Source organism: Triturus cristatus, chromosome 4_1 (assembly GCF_964204655.1).
Source record: "Triturus cristatus chromosome 4_1, aTriCri1.1, whole genome shotgun sequence".
Taxonomy (NCBI): Eukaryota; Metazoa; Chordata; class Amphibia; order Caudata; family Salamandridae; genus Triturus; species Triturus cristatus.
The window spans coordinates 1199002723-1199017207 of record NC_140585.1 but is presented as its reverse complement, the minus strand read 5'-3'; the positions used below and the strand labels follow the sequence as shown (position 1 = coordinate 1199017207).

At 42.5% G+C, this 14485-nt stretch overlaps 1 protein-coding gene across 1 annotated transcript in view; it reads left to right on the top strand.

Moving 5' to 3' along the window:
* The window catches only part of GALNT6 (polypeptide N-acetylgalactosaminyltransferase 6), a 245689-nt gene that overhangs the window by 96393 nt on the left and 134811 nt on the right, over positions 1-14485 (top strand). The window contains exon 2 of the mRNA XM_085654494.1: positions 5190-5772. Within this exon, the coding sequence (XP_085510620.1) occupies positions 5291-5772 (482 nt within the window). The 5' untranslated portion in view covers positions 5190-5290. The remainder of the gene's footprint in view (positions 1-5189; positions 5773-14485) is intronic.

Here is a 14485-nt window from a genome sequence, read left to right as displayed (position 1 = left end):
CACTGTAAACAGCATGTCACAGGAGTAATTACCAGGTGTCTGAAAACACTATATTGCTAGTTTTAAAATACACTCCACAACCATTTGCCTGCAGCTCTGCGGACATTACATCCCTTGATTGTCTTTGGAGATGCACACTTAATTAAAATCTTCATATTGCAGTGATAGAAGTGGGATTTAAGCTTGTGTAATCAATCATGCACACACACAATTAAAAGTATGAACGAAGTCAACAAAAATGCCTAATCTCTGCACAACACTGTACACATGAACCATAACTGACCCAAATATCCACCTCACCTAAGACCCCAGGTCTATCTGCCAATCCTAAGTTTAGAGATGAAGGGAGCCCAGCTTACACCAGAACCAAAAAATACAGAATAACCTTGAACTGGCCCAGTGCTCTTTAGGAGCGACAAGTTCAACAAGCATTGGTAAAAACCAATAGGTCTCGCCCATGCTAGCTGTTTGCTTTTTCAAAGCTTTAGTCATGTTATACATCATCAGTACTGCTGCTGTGCAGCATGGCTGAAAGAAAGAAAGAAAAAAAAAAAAGCACTGTGGCGTGGGCAGCACTAGCCATGTCAGAGCATTTCTTTTAATACTGGTGAAGGCGGGGCAAGAGGTGTATTTGAGGGAGGACGTGCAACAGAGTCCCACCCCACCCTCCCGCCATCATAAAAAAAAAAAGCTTTTTTATTTCAACTTTCAGACATGCTGCACAACATGGATAAAAAACGATAAAGCCAATAGGCAAGACCTTTTCGCTTAGCCTACGCTTGTTTTTTCCATGGATACGGATACTGTATGAATGTAGATCTGTTGATGGCATGCACGTCTGTTGGTATTCATATACATTCGCTGTGGCTTGGCTGCACACGCCTTGTATGTTATTTGTTATGTTATTGAATTTGTAAAGTGCACGAATAACCGTAGGTGTCTTGGCGCTATGTTGGGTATTGCAGTGAAGCAGTAACAGGAAAGAAAAGAGGCTAGACATTGAAAAGCCAGGTTTTTAACAGTTTCCTAAAAGTCCATACAGCTGGAGCCGCTTTGATATGTATAGGCGGAGTGTTCTAAAGTGCTGGGGTTTCAGAAGAGAAACCGCTGCCCCCCATTTAACTCTCTTGAATTTGGAGCGAGAGATCATCGCTGTATTTTTTGATGGTAGATTTCGATTGGGAATGTACTAGGAGATGGAATGGCTAAGGTAGCTGGGCCCCGAGTTGTGTAAGGCCTTGTAGGCAAGGCAGAGTCCCTTGAATTTGATGCGGTTAAAAGCTGGGAGCCAATGGAGCTTCTTGATGGGTGCCGAGACGGGATGAAACTTGGGCAGATCAAGAATAAGTCATGCCGCCGCGTTTTGAACGCTCTGTAGTTTCCTTTTGTACTGCTTCTGGGACTTGACATCCAGTCCGTTACAGTAGTCCAGTTTTGTAAGAACTAGTAAAGAAATTACTGTTTTTCAGGAAGTCAAAGGGATGAAAGGGAGAATCATCTTAATGATTCTCAACATGTTGAAACTGGAAGAGACAACGGAACAGATATGCTTGTTATCAATGATTACGCCCAGATTTTTTGGTTTTTGGACCGGGATAGGGAGAGTTCCTAACTCTTTAGGCCAGCAAGATGGGTTCGAAAAATGTGGTTTGTTGCCAAAATGAATGACCTCGGTTTTTTCTGAGTTACGTTTAAGGCAATGTTTACCCATCCAGTTGCTGACTGCTCTCATACAGTCGTGAAATTGAAAGATAGTAGCATCCACAGTATTTGAGGCCGACCCGACAATCTGCGTGTCGTCCGCATATGAGGTGGGAGAGAACCCAAAGGATCTGATCAGGACGGAGACTTCGACCACATAGATATTAAAAAGTAAGGGACTTGGGGAAGATCCTTGAGGAACCCCGCAAGGGAGGGAGAAACATTTGGATGTGAAATTCTCCATCATGACAGACTGCTCCCTGTCAGTTAAGAAAGAATGAAGTAGGTCAAGCGATTTGCCGGTGATGCCCAGTTTTTTTAGGTGATCGACGAGAGTAGCATGATTGACTGTGTTCAACGTCACCGACAAGTCGAGGAGGACAAGGGCTGCAGAACCTCCTTTATCGAGAATGAATTTAAGTTCATCTGTAGTTTTTATTAAGGCTGTTTCTGTGCTATGTTCGGCCCTAAAACCGAATTGGGTGGGGTCCAATAGCTGATTGTCCTGAAGGGACTGAGTCCGTTATAGATTGATGAGCCGTACCACTATCTTTGCTGGAAAAGGTAGCCTAGAGATAGAGCGATAGTTAGCTGGTTTATCGGGGTCTAGATTAGGTTTCTTGAGGAGTGGCAGGATGGATGACCTTTTCCATAATTTGGGAAAGGTCCCAAAACTGAACATCCCATTGAAGATGTTGGTGAGATACGAGGCAATAGGGATAGGAACCTTCATGAGTATTGAGAGTGGACAGGGATCAAGTGGTGACCCTTATTTAGTGGACTTGATTAGGTTAAGGACTTCTGTATCAGTGACGTAAGAAAATTGGCTGAGTTTAGATTGAGGATTTTTGAGAGGATAGTTTGGATCAGGAGTGGAAGTATGCTATAGTGGGGCTATTGATGGGATCCAAGCTTTTGGAGCAGGTAAACTGATTGAAAATTTGTTCCACTTTGTCAAAAAAATAGGAAGCTATTTACTCGCAAAAGGATGTACTATTGTTGTTGCTACTGTTTTCGGGAGAATTGGAGAGTTTATTTATAATCTCGAAGAGTTCTCTGGTGGAATTCTTGGATGTCTCTATTTGCTGTGTAAAATACACCTATTTTTCTCTAATAATAATTGCCTTATAGTTAGCCAGAGTCTGTTTGTAAATTACTTTATCAGAGGGTTTATAATTTGCTCTCCATTTTCTTTCCTGTCTTCTACTCTTTTGTTTTTCCAGACGAAGAGTTTCAGTGAGCCATGGTGCAGATTGTTTAATTTTTTGAGGGCCCCTACAACTTTTGGGCACAGCTTTGGAAATGGCGGCGTTTAATTGGAGTGTGTAATTCTCTGTGGCCCGGGTAGGGTCGGTTAGTTAAGTGTGATACACCTGGGGAAGATGTTGTTGCAGAATATCAAAATTGGTTTTGGACCAAAGATAGTGTAATGTAGGATTGTGATCTGTTTTCCTACTTAAAGCGGTGGGGGGGCTGTTAAGTTTAAAGTAATGGCTTTATGGTCATACCATGTAAGAGGAAGAAATTCCTTCACTGAAATGAAATAGTTATTGGAAAAAATGGCATCTAATGTGTGACCAGTGCTATGTGTGGGTTGATGTAGAACTTTGGAAAGATCGAAGCCCTTCATTATGTTAAAAAAAAAAAACTCAGTTTCTTTGTCCTCAATGGAGTCTAAATGAAAGTTTAAATCCCCGAGTACTATAAAGTTGCTGTTGCAAGCCCCTCTCTTGACCAAAGTAAAGATAGAGTGTAGAAAATCGTTTTTTGGGCCTGGTGGACAATAGATAAGCAAGCCTTAGAAGGCGTAGTTGCTTGTTAGTTCAAGACTGAAATTGAGAAATTTGCAGTCTGAACTTGGTGAGGACTCAATTTTACATTTAAAATTACTTTTATAAATTAATCCTAAGTCTCCACATTTTTTTAATCAATCTATCAACTCTTGTCATTGCGTACCCTGGAGGGGTTGCAATTAGTAAATCGGGGTTGGAATTGATAGTTGCCCAAGTTACTGTAACAAAGAGGACATCTAGTTGCATGGACCTTGTGCCGGTTTCTTTAATGCACATTCTCTCTTGGCCTAGTAGTGCCTGAACATGAATCAGCAACGGCTTCCCAGAGTGCTTCTGATCGTGTGTCCGAGATAGCGGCTGGGTTTAAATTAGATCGTTCTGCGCATGACTGACCATAAATTGACAGATGGTTTTTAAAGTAAGTTATAATAATACTGCAACATTTCCCATCATTTTTCAAAGCGCCCACTAGGCCCAAGTAAGTTCTGAGTGCATGGTAAATTTTGATGAGGGCAAACTTTAGCAATGTGTCATTCAGTGTTGTGTCTGGAGCAGCCCGTGTTAAAGTGATAAAAAATGGATGCTAAAAACACGTTTCAAGGTATGAATTTCATGACGGATATTCATCAAACTTAACGAACATGTATGTCCTCTTAAGGTGTTCTTCAAAATATGGTGAACTTTGGTCAAAGACTTAATTGTACAATTAAAACTGTTTTTCTCCTTACTTCATCATATGAAAAGTGCAATATGGTCTTACAATCAGTGGTGTTCAACAACTATTGTGAATAGGAGCAGGGCAGGTGATTCAGTAACACTGTCAATGGGCTGCACAGTGGTGCCAGATTTCAATACATTGCCTTTTGCCAAGAGGGGGAAAGGGAACACTAAAACAGCAATATATAATTTTGCCTGGAACTTCAAAACTCATTCAGGGGATAAATGGGGTGAGGGGGAGGGGGGGATAAATGTGGAGCTAGAATACATACATACATACAAAGTAGTACATTTCTTCTACGACACTACGTACATGTCCTTTAATTTCACCCCCCCCCTCCCTTAGTTAACATGATTCTCTCATGCAAAACTGTGTGAATGGTTCAGGCTTTATTAATTGCTTCCTTGTGCAGAGGTGGGCAGAAAGAAAACTGGAAGGGAGATGGGTAAATGAAGGATTCAGAGCCCTTTATTCAAACATGCCGGACTAATTGTTGTGACTCGGAATAAAACTGAGATTTATGTGTAGTACAAATTGTATTCATTTGGCTGCTAGCTAACACAGCAGTCGGGCCGGATGGAAAATTCTGTCCGACTATGTCACTAAGAACTCTCAAACGCCAGAAAGTGCTTCCCAGCATGTACACATTAGTGAAGAGTATGTTTTGTGAAAGCATCTCGTAGAAGAAAGTTACTTAAGAAAATGTGTATTTTAAGAACTCTTACAGTCTGAACCTAGGCTTTTTTATCATGCTAATGTTCTAGAACTTAGAATCGTGATTTAAGATGCATCAACCAATCAAGAATCGACACCTCATCTCTTCAGTCTGTTACATCACAGTGTAGCTGCACACCTTCCAGAAGCCTGTGGTGGGAGTAGAGGAGTAAAGTTTCCATTTATATGTAATACTGTGTACAGTTAATTGTCTTTGGTCCGTGTGATATTGACTAATATTAGGATTTGTATCTTTTTTTCAGTACTCAGAAGCGAGGATGGGAGATGACTGACTAGTTCTACAATTTAGTTGCTGTGTAGATCGATCTTAATCTTACCGAATATTCTGGAAATATCTGAAAAGATGAGGTTGCTACGGAGACATGGACCCTTGAAACTGGCGGCGGTGGGCATTGTGTTTGTCGTCTTCCTCTTCTTCATGCACCGGGATGTGGCGACGGGGAATCAAGAGGACCCTTGGTTGAGGAACATCGTCGAGAGGAAGGATCAAATGCTGGACATGATGAGGGGGGCTGTGAACAATCTGCGGGACTCCATGCCTAAGCTTCAGATCAATGCCCCGGCGCAGCAGGAAGTCCAGGAGCCCAACATCAACGTGTGCCTGCCCGGCTACTACACCCCGGCCGAACTCAAGCCCTTTATGGAGCGGCCGCCGCAGGACCCCAACAGTCCGGGCGCCGATGGCAAAGCTTTCAAGAAGGATGTGTGGACGACTGAGGAGACCAAGGAGAAAGAGCGGGGCTATGATAAGCATTGTTTCAATGCATATGCCAGTGAGCAGATCTCTCTCCAAAGGTCCTTGGGGCCGGACAGCAGACCACCCGAGTAAGTATTTTCAATTCCCAAATTTGCTTGCTTCTGTCTGTTAAGGCCATCCAGACTTGTGAATGATTGGGTCTCTTTGAAGATGTTACTTTCCACTGAGAGGTCCCTAAAAGTAGACCATGCATCATAGACTATTGCCTATATGGTCACTCTCGACTCTAGTTAATCTGCCACCAAATCTGAAGCCAGCTAATGCTATGGTTCTTCTACCCACAGCGCTATTGAAGTGATTAGGTTACCATATTAAATTTTGTTCTAAAATATTTGAGGCAAATAGTTTTCCATGTGACACGTGGATCAGTAAGTCATCCTCTCATAGTCTGCAGTTGATAGGTTGGGTGAGTCTTATACGCACCTGAACATGGAAACCGGAATTCAAGCTTTGCAAGAGATGGACAATAGTGAAAGCAGTCATTTTATGGCTCCAGTATGGGACCTTGACCTATTATAATGCTTCAACCCCCACCACTCCATCATAGTGCCTTCATCCAGAACCTCCCAGCGTAACCGCTATGTTACATTAATCACAATTGAAGGATCAGTAAATTGAAGGTACCCAAAACATTATGCCACTATTTATGATCCTCCAAAGATTTACAAAAGTTTAATGGCAGGTAGTTCTACTCTAGTTATTTCCAGATCCAGGTTGGGTAGATCGCCTGGACCAGCATCCCCTAGCTCTTATTTGAAATGGCTCCTACACTCACAGTGCAAATCACCCGCCCTTTGTGATCATGTTCAGTGCGCACAATCTGTGGGTTTAATGAAACATGCCCTTCTAAAAAGAAATCAAAACCCCCATCCATGGCTAAATGTACAGATTAGTTGGAGGCACAGTACACACACCAAAAATTTTATTAATTCACCCACTTACTTCTAATTTGGCCACCAGTATGCCACAGCTACAAGTAGAAATAACACGTAGTGTCCTCAACCTCTGCCCCTTTTTTAAGCCACATCTCTCGGCAGCATAAATCTGGTTCTTTACCAGACATCTTATAACCAGAGATGTTGGAGTTTAAATATGCAAAACCAAAATATAGTGGGGAGATGATGGAGATGTCAACTTACTTTTTGTCCATGAAATCAGAACAGATGACAATAGTACAGTGGAAATCAGGTATTCGAACAAATGTCCAGAAGTAGCACACAGTAGTTTTTTTCAAGTCCCTAGGAGGTCAGCAAAGATCTTGAACTGGCACAAAAGGGTGATCCTAGGGTACCAACAAAAGTAGATTAATTTATAGTACTGCAGTGGACAAGGACATGGGTGAATCAGGTGAGCTTGGAACAAACATTGGTGCCAGATGCCAAGGTTTGTGTTGCATATGCATTGGTGTGTTTGATTTTTGTGGGTAAGTTAGAATCTTCACTGTTTAATAATAATATTCCGCTTTGTTTCGCCGTTCTCATGGGCTTTTAATAATACAATCAATCAATCAATACTTTATTTGATTTCGTAATAAAATCATGAAACACAATAAATTACTATTTAAAAACACAATAATAAAACATCATAAATCGATTTGTTTCTTTTACACTGTATTAAAATGCTAATCAAGGACAATGTGAAATTATCTTTCTTGCGTAAAAAACAGTCCAGAGAAAACCTGACATACTACAACAAATCTCCATGGTAGTCAATAATTGTAAATATAAGTAAGCAGGGTGACGTATAAAATTAAGAGGTCTTAAAATAGGTAAAATGCAAAGTTTTCTCAAGCTACTATCAAATTAACAGAAAAAAACTATGTCCATGGTACTCTGTGCCATCAGGCAATCACAGGGACTATTTGTTAATTTTGTAGACCACACGTTCTTTCAGGAAAGCTTATCAGGTGATGAAAAATGTGCAGTCTTAAGTGTGTCAGAATAAATCTATGCCTGGGATTTAAAACAAATTTGACATAGGCTGCATTTCATACGTAGTTAAAATAAGTTGATTTTCAAAACACTAGACTTTGAGATTTCAGTGATCAACCTAAGGTTCTCAAAATGCGCCATACATTTGTTTTTCAGTTCTTTTCTACTGATAGATTCCAGAGTAATCGTGGTACCCCAGGTTGTGAAAAAAAAGCACTGAATATATGACAGCCAAGGCATACGTGGAAACAAACTCGACTTGAGGCAATTCCAATGATAGCACGATTTAGGCCAGTGTATTCTAGTGACCAGATCTTACGCCATAATAATGTGGGCTGTAGCATTATCAAATCTGTCAGGAACGGAACTCCCAAATCCATGTGGCAAACATATACAGAAGGTACCTTAAGAAGTCGTTTTCCACCATCTGGAATGTTATACATTTGGTGTGTCCTCAAACTCCCGCCCGTATAGTGCCGCACCCAGACATTAATTCAGTAAACTATCAACTTTACAACTTGACTCATGGATTCTTTGGTGACCACTATCACAACAGTTTGGATATATGTTTTAAAGAGATATTGTGCTCACTGGCAATAGCTCCTATGGCTGTATGTTGATCTAAATGAAATGTCTAATGTTATTGATATTCCAAAGAACGTAAAAACAAATCACTTTTATATTGATTAATACTCTGTTCAACAGGTAGAGTTGGTTATCTCTCCTCCTGTTCCATAAGAGTCCAATCCCTTATGTTGACATCTGGTGCCTTAGAATTAATTTACTTAACCAGCCAGATATATAATCAAAAAAAATTCCGCTTTGCTAATCTGTTACCTACTTCAACATATTTAGAGTATTAATATCTGAACATGGCTTCACGTCCTAGTGATAATCTCTTGAGTACCCAGGGTTTTGCATTTTCAATTAGCCCTATTACATTTTGAAATAACATTCCAGAGCGAACTCGTTGTTGTGGACCAGTTGTATTTTTTCCATTGAATTAGTTTTTACCTTTCCCCTAAAGGTGGAAGTAGCATTCAAAGCTGATACTATATTACGGTCGTGGTGTTTTTCCTACTAATTCAGTCATTTTCAGTTCAGCAGAAGAGGGCAAATGAACCATCTGCACTTCTTGCCAGAAATATCTTATTAACTTGCCCTTTTTTTTTAGTTAGTGTATACCGGTCTTGAAAATGTCTAGTTTGCTTCCCATTGAGTGCATGAACAGCTTTTGATGTAATGATAGTCCAGGATCCACGAGAACCATCAACTTATTTAAGTGCTTGAACCTACTCGTTTCTTCACATATATTTTATTAAATCAAGAACGAAGAATCCAAAATGCTGTATATCCAATCAGGTTTTTTAATCCGTAAGTCCTGGGGTTAACCTTCAGTGGAACTTCTCATTGTAGAAGAGAAAGGAAAGCCATATGTCCATCTCGCTCCATGACCAACCCTGACTGACTAAACTAAAGACCAGCCATAGTGTCTTCTACCTACTCTCATCTAGTTATAACGTGTAGGACCACTCTTCTTCATGGAGGACCTGTGACCAGAAGTGCAGGTCCCATGCTTATAAATAAAAAGAAAATCCTCGAGTAAATCCCGCCCTTTCTCTTTCACTCACTGTTTCTACCCCTCCATCGGACTACGCTCCTTCCACTATGTATTTTAGTAAGCGGAATCGTGTCAGAAGACTGTGACAGTCAGCCATATAGCTGGACTAATTATCGGGTGACCCTAGAGTTCATAAGTAATCTGTACGAAGGCCATATGGTTTCATCAGCTTGGTAGGTGGGGGGGTCGTCTGAATGCCTACAGACCGTATTTAGGATTACCTTGCCCAATTCAAGCTATGCTGTCACTACAGTGCGGCCCATGCAAGAGACTTTTGGGGCTTGGTTGGGCTGGTCAACTAATCCTATGACTTTGGGCTAATCACCACATATTTACTGTGATTTTTAGAGGTGTGCGAAATCTGCGTAAATTCCTATAGCACAATTGCATGAAATTTCAGGTAATTGCGCATAAATATATGTGAAATGCAAATCCAATAATTAGCACTTTATTTTAGCATAAAATGTGTCCCTGTGTCATCTTTTTAGGTGAGTATACATTTCACACTATAAAAAGTGCGAAAACACAAGTGCTGTTCTCAATAGCTGCTCACCTTCTGCAGTTTCATTTGTTCCTGTGCGCTTCCAGAAAAATTATACTGCAATTATACTGCGAAGGGTGCATAATTCTGCGACCTGGTGTAATTTTAGGAATTTCGTATAACGAGCATGACACGAAATTCACAAAATGTCGAGAAATATACCAGCATAAAATAAATTTCGTCCAGGTCAAATGATATCCAGTCTGAGACCACATGTTCAGGTCTCCTCCAGCTATCAATACATCTAAATATATCTATGGCACTGAAGGAAAGTTGTTTCAACAAATAATTTTTATGATCTTCATTCATATGCGCAGTTCCTAAATGGTAGTTTAAGGGTTCTCAATAAAGCTACTTTGGAAAACTTTTGTCCTTTTCAAAGGTGTGCCTGGCTGGATTTATTCTGAAAAGATATCGGACGATCCTACAAATCTATTAACTCATATCAAGATGTCCCAAAGAACATGTTGGTTCACTTAAATAGTGGAAAGATACAGGTGCCAATGAACATGAAAGGAAAGAAGTTGACAGGATTTTGGTGTGGTCAGTTTTGGCATGAGACTAGCAAATGTAAGACTTGATGTACAAAGCCCTTGAGCAATAACAAACCATGTAATTCTCATTAGCCGGGTTTGCCACTACAAGCAGGATTTTTACAATGTACGAAGTCCCTTGTATGAGTTAGTAAGTCGCTCTCGCAGGTAAAAGGGTGTTGGTGTCCCTTTCTGAATGCAAATAGGAGGCGGCATGGAAGTTGCACCTGCCTCCTAGGCAGGGCCGGACTAGTCATAGCGGGCACCGGGCGTTTTCCCGGTGGGCCGCCAGGGTGGGGGCCGATTTTGTTACCGGGGGCAGCAATAAGGCTCCCTGTAACAGCTTGGCCACACCCGCCCTCCCCTCCGGGGCTGGCCGAGCTGTTTGCCAGGGCCCATTTCGGTTCCCAGTCCGGCCCTGCTCCTAGGTGTGAATCATGTATCAGTAACTGATCAATGGTTTGCGACTGCAACGGTAATCACTAATCACTGACACTTTAAAGAGGGTGGTATCTAATTTGCAAAGGGGAAGCTTCTCCTTTGAGAATCATGCGATCGACCATGGCTGAAGAAGTAGTCTTATTGTGACATTGCAAAAATGTGATGCGTGTGTATCACACCGATACAGCGAACCTCCTCTGCTCCCAGTTCTTACTACACCCACCTTGGTACTGACAAACGTGCCACTGACGTGGCTGCCCCTGGCATTTGCAAGACCCTGAGCCAGTAATGTTTGCTGGGCCCTTTGTGTAGGTCCTCTGACCCATCCCATGGTCCCTCCATCCTCCCTTGCCTCGGTCTCTACACAGTTACTACCCTGGTATAGTCATTCTCCCATTCGATTGTTCTCCATGCTTTCAGTGGTCCATCCATCATTTCTTCCCTTTAACCCCATCCTCCCTTCGTTAACTTACTCTTTGTCGATTCATCCTCCCATTATTGTTACTGTTACACCTCGGTACCCCATTCTCCCTTGCCTTGCTAATGTCCACTTTTTTCCTTCAATTGGTGTCTTCATCTTTAGCCCATTTAGCTTTTCTCCCTGGTCTCCTGCCCCTCTCAACCCCCAGCTCAGCCTTCCTTGGTTTGTTTATCCTCCCATTTTTCAGTTCCAGCAGGGCCGCTCCCCTTCGCCTCTCCATTTTGAATTTTGCTCATTCTTATGAGACCAGCCCTCGAACAAGAGCAGTTGATCCAGAGGCAAAATAGGTGCACAACTCTACAATGCCTCTGGAATACAGGGCCAAGGCTTCTGTAACAGTGGTGCTCGGAGTGCAGGGCCTGTAATGCTCCCACCAGCAGAGGGTCCCCGGACTACCCGCATGCACTCACCCAGGCACCCCAGCATAGGCGAGTCGCACATATTCCCATAAATCCCTCCCTTTAGCTTGTGCAAAGGGGCAGTGATTTCAGACTAGGTGGCTCCACATCTATTCCAATGTGAAAGATTTCAGCTCCATGTTGACCTCTGTTCCAGCCATGAGAGGCAGCAGGACGAAGGTAGAAACTCTGCAGGATGAGCAGTGTGGCGCTAGGCCTCAGGAGACTGGAACTGCAGACCTCTGCTCCAGAGCCCTGCAGAAGCTGAGCACCGACAGTAGGGAAGGAGGTAATGGGACTGAAACCATGGGTCTCTGGGGACCCCCTGCAATAAAAGAGAAAAACTGAACATTTGTGTTGTAAAGTGCCCTTTTTGGATATTCTCCCCTCCACACACTTTTTACTGCTCGATGCTGTGGTAATTGATCTGAAAAAGTGCTGGGTCCTGATACCCAGGCACCATTAACCATGTTCTTTCCCTTAATCTGTAAATGTGAATTGGTTCACCCAATTGGCAAGTACTAAAACACCCCTGTAAGCCCCTAGTGTATGATATCAATGGTACCCAGGGCAGGGATGTAAATGGGGCATCAGGCCATGTCAGCCCTGCTCAAGCAACCTGCCTGCTAGAGTGCAACTCTGCACACACCATGTTTGGCAGGGTCACCTCACTGCACTTCATATGTCAGTCTACGCTAAGGTAGGCCTCCTATAACCCAGGAGGTAGGGTGCATTACATTATATGTGTGGAAATATATGTTCAAGCATATATTGCCCTGTGGCGGCATTCCAAATGTAATTCTACCACAAGTGACCAACCATTCGTAGGATAACATGAAATGGACACTGGACAACCCCAGATGTCCAACTCCATTATGGGACTGTCTATTTTCTTTGTGTTTGGTATCAAACACAGTGCTTTTAATCCCTGACAGAATGGTGGTATTGAGGTTTAACCAGCATGTATCTAGGTTGCAATTTAGACAGTGCTCACCAAGTTAAAGCAGTGTTCTTGTGCCTTGGCGGTCTTTTCGAGGGTTTACCGTCAAGACAGAAGTCTGACCTCATGCTGGAAAGTGTGTGCCACTCCCAGAGACAAAGACCTGTGTGTGCACGAGGTGAAACCTCTGTCCACACAGCATGGCTAGTGAATTGAGCATCACTGTTGCGAGCCTCAAAGGCTCCACCCACACTGTTGGACAAAGAAACTTGTCCCCCACTCCAGGACAAAGCCTCCCCCTGCCCCAAGCACTGTTTTTCGTGGGCAGGCAGGAAAATTATCTTTGCAGTATGTGTACACCTCCACAAGGCTGAACACACCTATAGGGAGTTGCAGCTGAGGTGTATGACTGAGAATGGTTTTGGCAACCTTAAATTTAGCTTCAAAAGCAGGTTCTGACTAGTTTTAGTGACATACCCCCACTGAATATGGTCACTACTAGGCGGAGTAGCCGCAGGACTAGGTGCCCATTGGCTATGAGTCATCACACCCACTAACACCTCCTAAATCCAGGACTTAAGGGCACCTCAGACACCAGAACCTTAGATTCGACTTGATACCAAGAAGAGACTCATTTCCACGACCAGGCAGGACTCCACAAAGAGAGGAGCTAATCTCTGCACCTGTTGCAGCCACCCTGCACCTGCTGGACTTCAACTCGACCAAGGCAAGATGCCAGTTCCAAAAGGAAGGTGAACCCCTCTGCAAACTCCAGACTTCACGAGAACTCCCTTGTGCTAGAGAAACTAGTCCCCTGCATGCTGCAGGCAAAAACGCTAAATCCACGACCTTGAAGTTCTGTCCGCAGAACCGTCCGCTGTGGCTGCTCAAAGTCACTGGTCAGGTGGCTTCTAGGGAACTGTAGGCCCGACCCTCGGTGTGGCTCAGCTTTCTACACCGCTCCCTATGTCATCTGAAAGATGATTTCCTCAACCGAAGTGCTTGCAGGTACCAAAGCTTGTTGGTGGCCGTCCGACAACTACCTGCTTTCCTCGATGCTCAAAGAGGAGAGTTCCATCTGCACGAATGACCAACCACCCTTGTTAATATCTATAACTTAAATTGATAACTTTGCTTGTACAAATAATATTAATGACGTGAACGTCTGAGCACTAAGGTGGCTAGGATGCCCACCTTACTGTGTTGTTGATGTCACTTATGTCATAGATTCCAGCAATGCCCTCATTTAACACAGATAAACTCTTTTACAGAAGAGTTTATTTTATAGAACCACTCGAACAGCTGAGTGAGCTTTGAAAGGCTGAAATTAATTTAGAAAGAAGATGGTTTAAAAAACCCTGTATAAAGCATTGATGATTTTGGGCATGAAGAGAGAAGCATGCCTGTCTTCAGAAGTTGGTAAACAATAAACTTTTCTGTTGTGAAATGATAGTTTAATTACTAGGATGTCTGAAGGTTTGATATTATCCAGATTACTTCTGTTCTCGTTTTAGATTTTACCATTAGGAACTTCCAAACTGTGCTTCACTTAGACCCTGTGTAGAGTAGACATGGCTAAGGTGTCTGCGGTGGAACAAGTACATTTTGCAGTTTCTTTACTGTGAGACTAATTGGAGACATCTTAAGGCATGGACAATGTAAGCAATTGCCCAAAGTCCCTATGTTTCAAAGGCACTCCTGGTGAAGTGATCTTTCTCCCACTCAGTTTAAAAAAAAAACTCCCTCTGCTTAGCTCTACCTCTAACTTTCACTACCCAGTGTCATTTTAAGGAATTTTGGGATCCTACGAAAGCCTTTCAGCTGTTTTTGTGTGAAAGTTAATGTATAATTCAATATTGTTTGGCATCATGTGGGCTTGAATTAACAAAAAATGG